Source organism: Balaenoptera physalus (genome assembly GCF_965194825.1).
Source record: "Balaenoptera physalus genome assembly, chromosome: 20".
Classification (NCBI taxonomy): Eukaryota; Metazoa; Chordata; class Mammalia; order Artiodactyla; family Balaenopteridae; genus Balaenoptera; species Balaenoptera physalus.
The window spans coordinates 53,218,630-53,233,544 of NC_138901.1; the positions used below are offsets into that span (position 1 = coordinate 53,218,630).

Sequence of the window (14,915 nt, forward strand, 5' to 3'; positions counted from 1 at the left end):
AAGGGGGAACAAACTTTCTAAACCTCACAAATGAGACCTTAGGCTAGGAGCAAGAATAATCGTGGAGTCATTTCTCCATCTGGCAGTAAATGCAGGCACCCATTTTATTCCAAGACCTGTGCTTAAGTGCTTTGTTTTTAAGCTACACAGCTTGGTGTGAAGAAGCATCTCCCCCAGGGCACTTTTAAATCAAATTGTCACAATATCTAAATAAGTTACTATAATAATGAATAACAATGTACTATTTCTGAGCCTCTGCTGTCTGTACCACTAGTTTCCCCAAACTATTAGCAGACTGACAGCAGTGTCTGAAGTCATTCTGACCCAGGCTATGAAATCAGAGCATTCCAGGAGAAAAGTCCTCTTTTCAGGTATGTGAAACTTTTACCACTTTTACAATGACAAATATCCTAATATCCTAAAACATGGTGTGATCTCAGGGAGTACTGACTTTACAAAGCATTTTTACAGACAAATGCTGAGAGTCTGAAAATTCCATTCCCCTCCTTACTACTGCCAAAATACACTGCATCAAGATACTCAACTATGTTTCATGAAGACAGATGTTTTGTTACAACTGGCAGACACTTCATTTTCACTAAATTCTAGGATCCCCAGAGTGCCATTCACTATTTGGATAGCCTATAAATAGTAACTGACATGATTTACACAACTGAAGAACATGTAATTATATCTAAAAACTCAGATTCTCAGTTCGTATCTTCTCTTTGAAAAGTAGCAACGCAGACTAACTTTCCTCTAAAGGGATTTTGTTGCTGTTAATACACGTTTTTAATTTTGGAGTACAAAAAGAACACAGATGCACAAAAACGATAAACCTAATTTTTAAAGTACAATGTCAAGCATATACTCAAGCGTCCCACAAACTCCTGTCTAGTTTTTTATCAATCCCGTGTGTGAATATAAGGCAGAAAAATTACTGAAAGAATGAACAACAAAAAGTTAACAGTGGTTGAATTACAGACGATTTCCTTTTTTTTTTATATCATTCTATACTTTCTAAATACCATACACTGAACATGTAGTTAATAATCAGGAAAAATTATATAAACTGTCAGTTGTTAGCATACACTATTAATTCTCTCCTTTTTTAAGAGTATTTTCCTGATAGTGCTTATGCCCAAAACTTCCTTTTCATCAAACTGGTGATAGCATTCCCAAACCACCAAGATCCCTACATTACAAAAATGAGCAACACGGGCTTCACATTTAACTGCACACATTTGTGTTGGGGCCCTTTCACTTACTATTTCAAATGTGTAATTTCTCCTGCAGGCAGCAGTGGGCGCTCTGTGACCTTTCAAAAGCCAACAATCGAACCCGCTACTGGGTCTCTTCCATCCCAGCCCTTAACAAAGCCATGACAGATAAACTTAATGCCCACATCCAACAATACAACATTGAGCATCTGGTAATGTTGACAGTTATGAAGCCTAATCAGTCAATAAACAACAAACATTCTAATTAAAGAATCCATTACACAGATTACAATTATCTAAACTACTCCAAACTGCAGGGCACTTTTATCAAAGCAATTTAATTTACAAGCAAGTTTGACAAGGTCAATGGGAGAAAGCTCAGGAAATCTGGGGGGGAAAAAGTAGATATAAATCACACTCAATCTAATTAAAATCATGCTCATTTCACTCTCAGATGATTCAAAAACTCACCCAAAGAAAGGCCCTGACAGTAAAGTTATCTTTGCTAACCTAATACTATATGTACCTACAAACCGTAGACCTGCTTGTTTGGTTTTTTTTTACTTATTGTATTTAGGTATTAAAATGCACTCAAGCCCACATCAATCACAGATAGTCAGGAGTAACCTGTGTACTTGACTCATGTGGGGCACAGTGGGCCATCTCAGGGGAAACATCAGCCTCATAATGAAAACAGAACAAGCAGCTCTAGTAGCAAGGTCTCTCTTGACTCACTGAGGGCAACACAACAAGTGGAATGCCTCTTGATAGCTGAAACTACCTCTCCACCCACCCAGGAAAAAAGCCATTCCTTCACGCACGCAGAATACGAAAGATTACTAAGTGACATAAAAAGACGCTCCATCTACCAAGCTGACTACCAAGGGCCACATCTCCAACAAAAACTCAAGGGCATTTTGCTTGATATCGTCTGGTGAACGTTTTGTTTTCTGTTGTTATAAAGGCCAACTCGGGAGGGCAACAGAGAAAATGCAATATAAAAAACATAGGAGGCTATCTCCTTGGAACCTAAAAAGCAGTTAACAAATGAAGTGAGACCTCAGAAACACTATGAAACTTACTGAAGCAGATTCTCATGTACTAATTTAGTCATTAATGTGTTTCTAACAAGAGAATACGACCAAGAACTCCTTCTAAGTAGATATATCAGAAAGTAGAACAAAATGTCAAAGGAAATGGTACAGGAGGGAAAGTTGAGGCGTTGGACATTGGATTATATTATTTCACATTCAGTTCATCAGTTCACATAGCTATGTAATCTCAGGTAATAAACCAGTGAAAGAAAAGAGAATACCTAAAAGCTTTGGCAAAATTTAGCTTACAAGATAACACAAAGCAAGGGAGATAAAATTCTCTCCCCACTATTGCGTTTAAAAGAACACCTTGCAAAAGTTATTTACATTAGCAGAAGCAGCTGTTTTCCCAGAGCTTGGCATAATTAAAGCTCAGCCACCACCATCTGAGGTGCTTGAATATATCTGCTGTGACTTGCCTCTCCCTAAGGAGCTGTAGCTGAAACCGATTAGCTAGTTTCATCAGCTCGGTCAGGAACACATCATCTTCTCTGAACTCCAACTCATCCGTATAGATCCAGCGAAGCATTGTCATGGTCACCTCAGGGTTAGCATCTGGTTAAAGAAAGAAAGTAGAAAAACTTTGAAAACAAAGCACAGATGACATACTCAGGCCTTCCTGAGGACCCCTAAAAGTTGAGGATAGTAAACTAAATTCTGGTAGACCCCGCTCAAAGAAGTATCACACAGCCATTAAAAATGGTAATTAAGCATTCTGGGTACCATCTGACTCCAGAAAAGTGTTAAAAGTTCTGCACGGGGCAGTAGGTGGGAGAGATGAACCTATTAAAGATACAAGTCAAATAAACTGGGGGAAACTATTTTAAACATATGGCAAAGAGTTTACATTCTAATAAAAAGATCTTACAAATAAAAATGAGAAGATGGACACGCAATGGAAATACCAGCAATGGATATAAATAGGTAATTCACAAAGATAAATAAAATGGCCAATAAACCTTACTGATAACTAAATATAAACTTAAACTAGAATACTTTTTTTGTTTCTCACACTAGCAAAGATTCTTAAAAGTGCATAACCTTTTTTTTTTTCCTTTGGCTGTGCTGCAGTGGAAGCGCAGAGTCTTAACCACTGGACTGCCAGGGAAGTGCATAACCTTTGCCACAGCAATCATACATATAGATTATTATCCTAAGAAAATAACTAAGCAAATACAGAGAAACATAAGATAGTCAATGCAGTATTATTTTTAATAATGAAAAATTGGAACAAAACTCTTAAGAGAACTAATTAAATAAATTAGAGTATAAACTGGAAAATGTTGCATCAATTAAAATTATTTAGATCTATATTCAACATAAAAAGATATTCACTACATAGCAAGTAAAAAAACTACATAACTAAAAATACATGTATTAAATGATTTCACTTTTTGTTAGATATATTTGTCTGTGTATATATGTGTGTGTATACACATACATACACACACACACACACACACATAGTTTTGTGTCTGTCTTCCATCCAAGTACTAACCAAGTCCGACCCTACTTAGCTTCCAAGATCAGACAAAATCGAAGACATTCTGGGTGGTATGACCACAGGGAGATTGTCCATCTGTCTGTCTATCTATTGAGAGACTGGAAAGATATACACTAAAAGTATCGACCTGGAGGAATTTGTAACTAATTTTTCTTTTAGCTTCTTTTCTCCCTGATTTTTATTTAATGAACATGCATTACTTGTGTAGTTTTTTTTGTGTGTGTGTGTGTGTGTGTGTAGTTTTTTTAAGTTAAAATGCTTTACAGTAACTCGGGGAAATGCTTGAGATGAAAATCATAATGTAAAATATCTAAATTATGATTTCAACTAAAATCAACTCTTGGCTAATCAGAAAAAGGTCAGTGATGGTCAGAGGATCACCAAAAAATCATGGTCTACACACCAATAGTTCTCAACTGTGGTCCTGGGCTAACATAATCAGCATCATCTGGGAACGTGTTAGAAAGTCTTATTCTCAGGCCCACCCTGATCTATTGAGTCAGAAACTATAAGAGTGGGGCCCAGCACTTGTGTTTTAACAAGTCCTTCATGTGACTTTGACGCTTGCTAAGGTTTAAGAAATGATACTCAATTCTTGATTACCTAGGAAAGGTGGAACGTGGGACAGGAACATCCCATTAACTTAGTAATTAGGCAACAACTCAATGGCTCTTATTAACCCCTTCTCTTCCAACTCTAGCGGGGAGGAGAGGGTTGAAGGGAGTAATGTCAAGTGAGTGAAACTGAAGGCCCCTGATTAACTTGCAACCACATTAATTCACCATCATCCCCCTTAAGTAGCCAGATAGTAAAAGGAGAAAAAAAAAGGTGTAATTGGCAGGGGAAAAAAAGCAGTGAAAAATAATGCACCGAAATGCTAACAGTGATTAGGTTAAGGTCTATTTTTTTTTTCTTTTCTCTCTTACCTGCTGATGTAGTAATAATACTTTTTTAAATGTCTTAAGAGAGAGAAAAACATTTTAAAATCAGATGAAAATCTAATTAGATTTATTTAAACAATTTACTTGAAGAAGTACTTCAACTAAGCTGTCTAAGGTATACAAAGTAGATCTTGAAACAGTGAAATTCTAAGCTAGCTTTGTAAACTGGGTTTAATGCCTCAGTAGTCTCTTAATGAAAAGAAAAAATAAGTAGGCCATGCAGTTTGTCCAGAGTCACCAAAAATGCCAAAACTGTGTACAGGCAGACCTCATTTTATTACACTTCACTTTATCACACTTCACTTTATCACACTTCGCAGATAGTGTTTTTTCACATATTGAAGGTTTATGGTAACCCTGTGTTATCAGATGATGGTTAGAAATTTTTAGCCATAAGGTATTTTTAAACTAAGGTATGTACATTGTTTTTTTAGACATAATGGCAATGCACACTTAATAGGCTATGTGTAAACATAACATTTACATGCACTGGGAAAACAAAAAATTCATGTGACTCACTTTGTTACAATTTTTGCTCTTTATGGCAGTGGTCTGGGACTGAACCTGCAATATCTCCGAGGTCTGCCCGTATACCACTACTCGGCTCATACAGCCTTATCTTGGAAAGATAGCTTATTCCTAATGATGAGACCATCCCCAACGCCACAACCCTCAAATATCTTCTCTGTGGTAGTTTCTTTAATTAATTTTGTTTTAAAATTTGGCTGGTTTCCTTTAACAACCCTTACCCCAACTGTCCAAACAAACAAATTAGACCTGTACGGTTGATAAACCAAAATCTAGTTTTCTTAAAAACCACATTAGCAGGGACGTCCTAGAGGCCCTCAAAATTTCAAATAAAATAAGATCCAAGTGATTGCCAAACTTTCTCACTCCTGCCTTGACTCTTCCCTTAATCTCCAAAATAAACTTAGATCCATTTTGAGACTCAGACTAAGCAGCCCGTGGTATAAGGTGGGCAGAGAACAATGAACCAGAAGAAGGGTATGTGCTTGCAACTGTGTACTTTTAGGCAAGTGATTCAGTCTATCTGCTTCCAATCTACGTAAGCAAGTGGCTATAAAAGTCAGATGACCCCATAAACCAGAAATTACCTTTAAAAAGATTAGACTCTGAGAAGTGAAACCAGTTGGCATCCATGACTTGCCTGGTATATCTGCTGCTAGAAGCCGTCACCCCCTCATCAGGCCCAGCGCAGAAGCTGGTACAAATCTGTGACTGCAAGGATGAAAAGAAGGTAACACCCAACCTTCCGACTTCACTGTAGTCCACGATGCATACAGTCACGCTTTGGAAAACTTGACATTTTCTTTTGGAGAACTTGAAATTTTCTATGTGACCCAGTTGGTTTTTTTTTTTTTTTTCGGTCTGATTTTAAATAAATGTTTTATAAGACATTTGGAGAGAATGGGAATAAACTTATCTGTACGCAATTAACCATTAAATGAAGCAAACTGAGGAAATTAATTTTGTTACTTAAATCCTCTATTCAATCTGTCAAATCTGAGAAAGGTGTTTTGAATCTCCTACTATGACTCTGGTTTGTCTTTGAGTTTCCAACTATTTTTTTCTTCATCCACTTTACAAAAAGTTTTTAGCTCATAAAATTTAAAAATCATGATAGACTGTATCTTTTTTATTTTTGCCACACTGCAGGACTTGAAGGATCTTAGTTCCCCAAGCAGGGATTGAACCCGGGCCCTAGCAGTGAAAGCGCCGAGTCCTAACCAGTGGACCACCAGGGAATTCCCATAGACTGCATCTTTTATCAGTATAAACATCCTCTTTAGTCAGTTTAAGGATGTACCCTTAAATATAACTTCTTGGAAATAAAAATAAACCTCATACCGTACTTCTAAATAATCCCAGCGTCAAAAAGGAATAAAAGGATAGAGGGTCTAGTTCTGTTACGGCAGTGTGACAACCCATGCTATTTTAACTGATTATAGCTAAAAACTGTAGACAGTGTACCAAAAACACCTACCAGAGGATTCTGAAAGTAAACAAAAGCATCTGAATTGTAGGGGGAGGCAAACCTTGAAGAAGCAATTGCACTGGACGAGCTTCTCCATTGTTTTTTTTCCCTTTATGGCTTTGTCCCGAGGGTAGACCTGTCCAGGAGGAACACTGCAATAGTGACCACGAGGACGCCTAAAACTCCACCTTTCTGGTCAGATGAACCAGGAAAAGGAGCCCCAAGGGCGCTGAAGGGTCAGGGGAGAATCCCAGAGTGAAGAGAACCAGAGAAGGAGATCTCCTAATTCTGTGTATGAAGCCACATAGGCCTCAGGCTATAGGCCTCTAAGCCACTGATGCATGGAACACTCCTAGCCCAGCTTTAAGAACTGAAGTGATATTTGAACCACCACCCACAGAAGGTGAAACCGAACCTGCAGTTTCCACCTAAGGAGAATTAGCATTTTCCAGAGGATGACACAGGACCAAAGTCTACACAACATACTGGCAATGTCCAGGATACAATTCAAAATCATTTGATAAAGAAAAACATCTGGAAAATATGACCATTTTTCAAGGGAAAAGACAACCAACAGATGCTAACGTCAAGATGACCCAGATATTGAACTTATGAAAGACTTGAAAACATCTAGTATAACTGGGCTCCAGAAGGTAAAGGAAAACACACTTGAAACTAAAAGAAAAATTTTCAGCATATAAACTATAAGAAACAAATAGAAATTATAGAAATGAAAAATATGATATGTATAATAAAAACATACTCAGTGGGCTCAAGAGCAGAATGAAAACAGCAGTGCAAAAAGTCAGTAAACTTGAAGATAGATCAGTAGAATTTATCCTATCTGAAGAACAGAAAAAAAAAAAGGTTGGGAGGAAAAAAAAAGAGAGAGCCTCAAAGAGACCTGTTGGATAGTAACAAAGGGTCTAGTATATGTCATTGGAGTCTCAGAAAGAGAGAAGAGATCAAGGAAGAAAAATATTGAAGAAATGATGGTCCTTTCCTAATTTGGTGACAGACCTAAATTTTTAGATTCAAGATCAGAGTACCCTAAACAAGAAGAAAATCATATCTAGATACATCATCAGCAAACTACTGCAAACTAAACATAACGAACAAGTCTTTACCACTTCACAGCCGGCAGAATAGCCTCTATCAAAACAAAACAAAACACAGTAAACAACAAGTACTGGTGAGGATGTGGAGAAACTGGAACCCTTGTGCACTGTTGGGGGAAATGTAAAATGGTGCAGACCGTATAGAAAACAGTTCCTCGAAAATTTAAAATAAAAATACTATATGAGCCAGCAATTCCACTTCTGGGTATGTACCCAAGAGAACTGAAAGCAGGCTCCTGAAGAGAGATTTGTACACAAATATTCACTGCAACATTATTTACACTAGCCAATAGATGGAAGCATATATTGCTCAATATGTAGATGACCATATATTCCTCATCTATAAGAGGGAATAAACAATAGTACTTACCTCAAAATGTTATTCTAAAGATAAATGAGATAATACCTGTAAACTACCACCTCATGTTAACTGCTATACAAAAATTTCCTATGATTATTATTAAAACAGACTATTTTAAACCAACACACAGACAAATTTAGCATAAACAGAGATTAGAGAGAAAAACACAAAAGCCATGTTAGGGTTGAGTAAGGGGACATGACCACAGATAACACAGATTATTTGAAGCTCTAAGAGAATCTCTGGGAGGGAGTCTCAGCTGTTAGCAGGAGCCCACAAGGCTGTTTGAGTGTCCTCATGACACAGCGAACTTCTTCCAAAGTGAGCAATCCAAAAGACAGAGCAAGGAAGAAGTCACAATGCCTTCTAAGAACCTATCTCTGCAGTAATATGTTATCATTTACAAGCTCAATCAGCCTATACTTAAGAGGAGGGGAATCAGGATCCTCCTTTGAAGGGAGGAATAACAAATAATTTATGGACATATTTTAAACAACCATGGATATCTTCAAAATACTGAAACTGAACAACCTAGAACTAGTAGCTCACATGGTATCTAACAGATACCATTGTCCCTGTGCGTTTGCTGGAGCACCTTAGTGTGCCTGAGCACAGAGTCTGGGACCCTATGCTCCTTCCACTGCACAGTGCAACCTCCCAGGTCTGTGCTTTGGTGCACAGTTTTCCTAACTAGACTGAAAAGGAGGGAAGGAGGATGCTTTCTGTTTTTGGAATGGCTTGACAGGACGCAGGACACATTCCAGGAAAGCGGAATGACTCAACCATAGACTCTCATGCCAGGGAACCAAAAGATCTTCGCTGGAGGAAGCATGCAAGAAATTCTAGCTTCAAAACAGCCATTCTACGGCATTGGAACTGCTCAGTGTCAGCTGCTATTACTGAAGTGCTATAGAGAGGCTATAAACAAACCATTTAGCCTGAAGCAAACTGCTTTACTTCATAAAGAAGTAAATATCGTGCATCAAGATTTGTTGTACTGTGTTGAGCTAACAGTTATATTCTTTCTCTTCCCAGTTGATCAGTCAGTAACTTTATAAACATCTTTATACTTAAAATAACCAATAAATAAAAAGCAAATTTATACTTTTTACCTTTATATTTTGAAACAATTTCAGACTTAACAGAACAGTGGTAGAGTTCCCGTATACCATCTACCCATCTTCCCCTAATATTAGCATCTTACATAACCATAGCACAATTATTAAAACCAGGTGATTAGGACCGATACAATACTATTAACTAATTACAAACTTTGCCAATTATCCCAGTAATGTCCTTTTTATGGGCCAGAATCCAATTGAGGTACCACACTGCATTTCATTATCATGTCTCCTTAGTCTCCTCCAATCTCTAACAGTTCCTTAATCTTTCATGACCTTAACATATTTGAGTAATACTGGCCAGTTATTCTGTGGAATGTTCCTCAATTTGGGTTAGTTTGATGCTTTCCCATAATCAGATTGAGGTCATGCATTTATGGCAAGAATCCTACAGAAGTGATTGTGCCTTTGTCACTGCATCTTAGCAAGCAGAAAATATTTTACTTTTTTGAACAAGGTATGATTTAAGAAAACTTTCATGTACCCAAATACATTTTAAATACTTGGTATATAATGCCTACTGTATCTTCATCAACATGTGCTAAAATTCTTATAACAATTAATAGAATTAAAGTTGTGCTTATTTTGAATTTTAAGAAATATCAGTTACACAAGAACCTCCAAAGAAAATGTGAGACTTAGGATGTCAATCTCTGAGAATGTAAGTTCCATGCAAATAAGAATTTAATTTTGTTCACTGCTATAACCCTAGTACCTTGAAAAGTGCCTGCCACTCAGCATTTGTGATATTAATGGACTAATTCTGAAGAAACAAAATACCAATAAATTCATAAAATGATTTTATTAAGTTCATGAGTGTGGAAAAGATTCAACCATTTAAAGCACAGCTTTTACGCTATTTATACACTTGTTTACAAGAGCCTATTTCCAATCTCCCTCAGGGGTGAGGCAGCCATGGGCAGTAGTGCTTACAGGTATCGTATAACACACAGGCTTCTTAGGCAGTTTCAGTTGCTGCAAGCCCAGATTTAGGTAATCACACCCATGCCCACCCAGGCAACTCAGCAGGACCCTGCACAAAACACACAAACATGAACAGGTCCACAAATGCAACCACCTCCTTGGAACCCTTCAAAGATACGCTTCAAAGATAAACTTTATAAAGAAAAGTAAAGATGGGCTTCCCTGGTGGCGCAATGATTAAGAATACGCCTGCCAATGCAGGGGCCACGGGTTTGAGCCCTGGTCTGGGAAGATCCCACATGCCGCGGAGCAACTAAGCCTGTGCGCCACAACTCCTGAAGCCCACGCGCCTAGAGCCCGTGCTCTGCAGCAAGAGAAGCCACCACAATGAGAAGCCCGCACAACGCAATGAAGAGTAGCCCCCGCTCGCTGCAACTAGAGAAAGCCTGCGCGCAGCAACGAAGACCCAACGCAGCCAAAATAAATAAATAAAATTTTAAAACCCTTAAAAAAAAAAAAAAAAGAAAAGATACCATAAGCTCCACTACAGCTATTTTAGTAGATGCCTGATTTACCAAAGCCACCAGAAACATTGACTCTGCAGCCGCTCACTCCTGAAAGCAAACCTTGTAGCCCGGATCAAACCATGCCGATTATTTACAGCAGGAGGCATGTTCAGGGACATTTAAAGGCATTAACATTATACCTTCCTAAACTCTAGAAAATCTCCTGCTTCTCAGTGATCCAATCTTGTGGTCAGATAGTCACAGATAGTGTTAAAGCAGCTATTAAATGTTCTAATGTACTAAAAAAGTAAAAGCAAAATTTTAAGTTCAATGTTTAAGCTTTTCATACATTAATGCAATTTTCTGTGTTCTTATGTAATTTTGTTTGTTCTGGGGAGCAGTCATATTTTATTTTTCCCACTCATTCATTTTGGTTGTATTCAATGTTTCACAGTTACATTTACCATGATAAACATTTACACTGTCTGAATTATCTATAACAGAATCCATCTGACAGAAGTCAGATGATGAGGTAAAAAAAAAAAAAGTATGACTATTTTATAGCTCATCTGTCTAACTGCTTTCTAAACCCTTCATACCCATTTATAATGTGACTGGCAATGTGCAAGAATGCCAATTTCATGAGCCTCGCAACTGCTGGGACCATCAATTTTTGACACTGTAGGGATCAAAAGGTGGTAACTTATTCTAAACTTTTTTCTAACAAAGTTGAATATTTTCAATATTTTATTATCTCTACTAGTCTTTGCAAACTATCTGTTCATGTAATCAAGATCCTATCATGCATTGTGAAGAACACCTCATGATCCAATGGGTTTTAAAAGTTATCCATAATTGTGTTATATGGGGTCAAAGATATATGGCTTCAAAAGATTTTACTTTTAAAAAAGAAAAACTGCTCAGATTTCAATCATGTGGACTGGTGTCCTTCCAGTAAAGACCGTTTCCCAAGTAGATGTTTTAGTTATAGGCATGAATGCATATGCTCCTGTATATGCATGTATGTATATTTGTGTGTTTACAGCTATGAATTACGGACCTCAGGTTAAATCCTAGAAATGATCATGAGACAGAGTTCACTCACAGTGGAGAAGCATCAGACATCTACCCCCTAAATTCTTGAGATAAATGCCTATTTAACCTGTGCAACACTGCTCAGGTGTTAGCCACCTCTGACACGTTCCTCATCAGCCCAAGTTGGTCTCTTCTGTACCTTAGTCATAAAGCCATTATACTACTGTATATACAGCCTTGGCCTTAAATGATTTGTTATTAGCCCATTTCCTCCAACAGAGTATGAGCTCTGTATGGCAAGGATGGTGTTATAATCATCTCAGTGTTCCTAACACTACACATGGAAAACAGTACCTTCTGAATTGGCAAACCTTTTGAACAAAGACATAATTCAGACTTTCCACACAGTCAATCACTTCTGCAAGTAACTCATATCTTAATGCCTGGGTATGCTCCTTACCACATGTTATAATTCTCTTGATTATTAATAGCAGAATTAAATTCAAAATTTGCTCTTTTTATTTTTTTTAAGCAGCTGTTAGGCAAGTACTAAGTGAAAATGCAATTTTGAAATCAACTTTTGAAAACGATGTTTTTAAGTTTACTTAACCACCATATTTACCCAAATTCTACACAACATACTTTAGCATAAAACAATTAAATAATAACATTAAACAGCTCAATGCACTTATTCAAATCCTGAAGACTGATGGTCATCCTTTGATGTTAAAGAAAGAATATTCTTATTCTTTGGAATAAATGTTACTTCTGAATTCAGTTCTTATAGACCAGGAAAAGTAATTTTGGCAACTATGATTAAATTTTAAGCAACTGAACAGCAGCAGGACTTTTTCTTAGAGTGGAAGAAAAATTTTTCTCTACACATGCTCCCATATTCATAACATACTACTATATGAAAAGAGTTTCTGGATAAATATTCTTATTTTATAAATTATAAGAATACTGTAAATCCTCAAATATTTATGATTTATTAGCCAGATATTAAACAGAAGTGTCCACAAAGTACAACCTACTGATTCACGAATTATTTAACTAGTTTATGGTCACCATCAATTTATAAGAAAAGTATTCTACGTTCATTAAACCACAAATATTTCAAAATTACACACCATAACCTTCTGCCAAGTGCTCTTGTGCTGGGAGTTTTGAGTCCCCAGCCCGTCAGAGGCTCACCTGACAGGTCCAGCTCCTCGGTGGAAGACAAACTGGCCAGACTCCAGCTGTCACTGCGGGCCGCCAGGACAAACTTGTGAGCATTGATGTGCCTGCCCCCAACCTTTATCTTCAGATCACTGATGAAGAAAAATACCCACAGATATAAAACATCATTATAACTAGGTATAGCTAGGATTCACAGCTGATAAATATATGAGTATTGACTGATCAACATACATCTGCAAAAGAAAAAAAAAATCACAGCAAAATTATTTCTCTATGCTAGCACTGAATTCTGATGGCTCATATTTACAATATGTTGCTAGACACGTTTTCTATTTCTAACTGCTAGCTTTAGTTCACATGGGATGTTCTGCTTTCAAAGACATTCCCTAATGTCACCCACAAGATGGTGAACCTACAAGTTATCGATACATAGGATTATTAATATTCACATAAAGAGTAGAAGAGGTTTTATGAAGAAAAAAAAATCAAGATTAATCATCAGGAGAGAGAGACAGAAAGATTAAAGACTGTGACAACAGCTCTGAGACTACAGTGCTGCAATGCTCCACACTATACTAATGCTCAAGCAAGGTTAAACCAAAAACCATGAGCAAATTAGCTTTGACAAAGCAGTCAAGAATATGAAACCCAGTATCTACACTCCTGTTCTCACCAGAAACATTCAGACCTATTATTGGCCATTTTTTACTCAACCATTTATAAAGAAATGGGGTGAGAGAAATCTTTTTTTCAAACATGTTTCCATATGTATGACTTACCGCTATATGAAAAGAGCTTTCCAAATAGTTATTTATTTTTAACTCTGAAATGTCAAATGCCAAGGTGGGAAAGCATCTGAACAGTTAACAAAAACCTAAGGGTGACCCACTGGGCTGACACAAGCACGTGCCAGATGGCTACGCTGGCAGCAATCCACAGGCACGAATCAGCATCACCCTGCTTGTATCTGCATGTCTTTTTAGTTTCATATTCCCCTTGAAAATAATTTGTTAGGTTGGAAAGCTTTTAGAAACTAAATACACAAAAACTATTACATGAAGAAAGAAAGAAAGAGAGAGAGAGAGAGAGAAAGAGAGAAAGAAAGAAAGAAAAAGGGAGAGCGAGAGGGAGGGGAGGGAGGAGAGAGAGAGAAAGAGAGAAAGAGAGAAAGAGAGAAAGAAAGAAAGAAAGAAAAAGAGAAAGAAAGAAAGGGAGAGAGAAAGGGAGGGAGGGAGGAGAGAGAGAAAGAGAGAAAGAAAGGGAGAGAGAAAGAAAGAAAGGGAGAGAGAAAGAAAGAAAGAGAGAGAGAGAAGGGAGGGAGGGAGGAGAGAGAGAGAAAGAGAGAAAGAAAGAAAAAAACTATTACATGAATTGACTCATCCACTTAAAAGGAGATGCAAACAGAATATTGTTTCTATATAATGCTTGATGCAAACACATTTTACCCCACAAAAGCACTGTCTAGAACATACTTTATAATTATGTAAGTGTATCAATTCTACTTCTATTAAAGAACTAACCAAGTTGCAACTAATAGATCAAAAGAGTAATAGGGTACTTATTATTTCAAACTATTAGAAAATACTGTTAACACAAAACACTATTAATAAAGAAGAAATAGAATTGATATTCTATTTAAAATGGAACATAAAACTCTGTCTCATATCATATCCTATGATAAGGTTTAAAAATATAATGAAAACAAAGCACAAATAATTTTTAAACTCTAAATTTATTTGTAAAGTATTAAATTCTAATAATGTAAATGAACAGTCACTGCTTACTGTTTCTGCCACAAATCTGACTTTAGCCACAAAATTATAAAAATGAATGTTTCTAAAAAATTCCTACTATTATTCATAAATGTCAAGTCAAAATTTTTTCTTTTGTAGTCTTAACATCTCAAAGGTAAA

General features: G+C 36.9%; 1 protein-coding gene across 3 annotated transcripts in view; it reads right to left on the minus strand.

Annotated features, from left to right (window-relative positions):
* The window catches only part of ANKFY1 (ankyrin repeat and FYVE domain containing 1), a 75,996-nt gene that overhangs the window by 41,397 nt on the left and 19,684 nt on the right, over nt 1–14,915 (minus strand). For all 3 annotated transcript variants that reach the window (XM_082443807.1, XM_082443806.1, XM_082443808.1), the window contains exons 3-4: nt 13,015–13,133; nt 2,734–2,869 (exon numbers count right to left, since the gene is read on the minus strand). In XM_082443807.1, the coding sequence (XP_082299933.1) occupies nt 2,734–2,869; nt 13,015–13,133 (255 nt within the window). The remainder of the gene's footprint in view (nt 1–2,733; nt 2,870–13,014; nt 13,134–14,915) is intronic.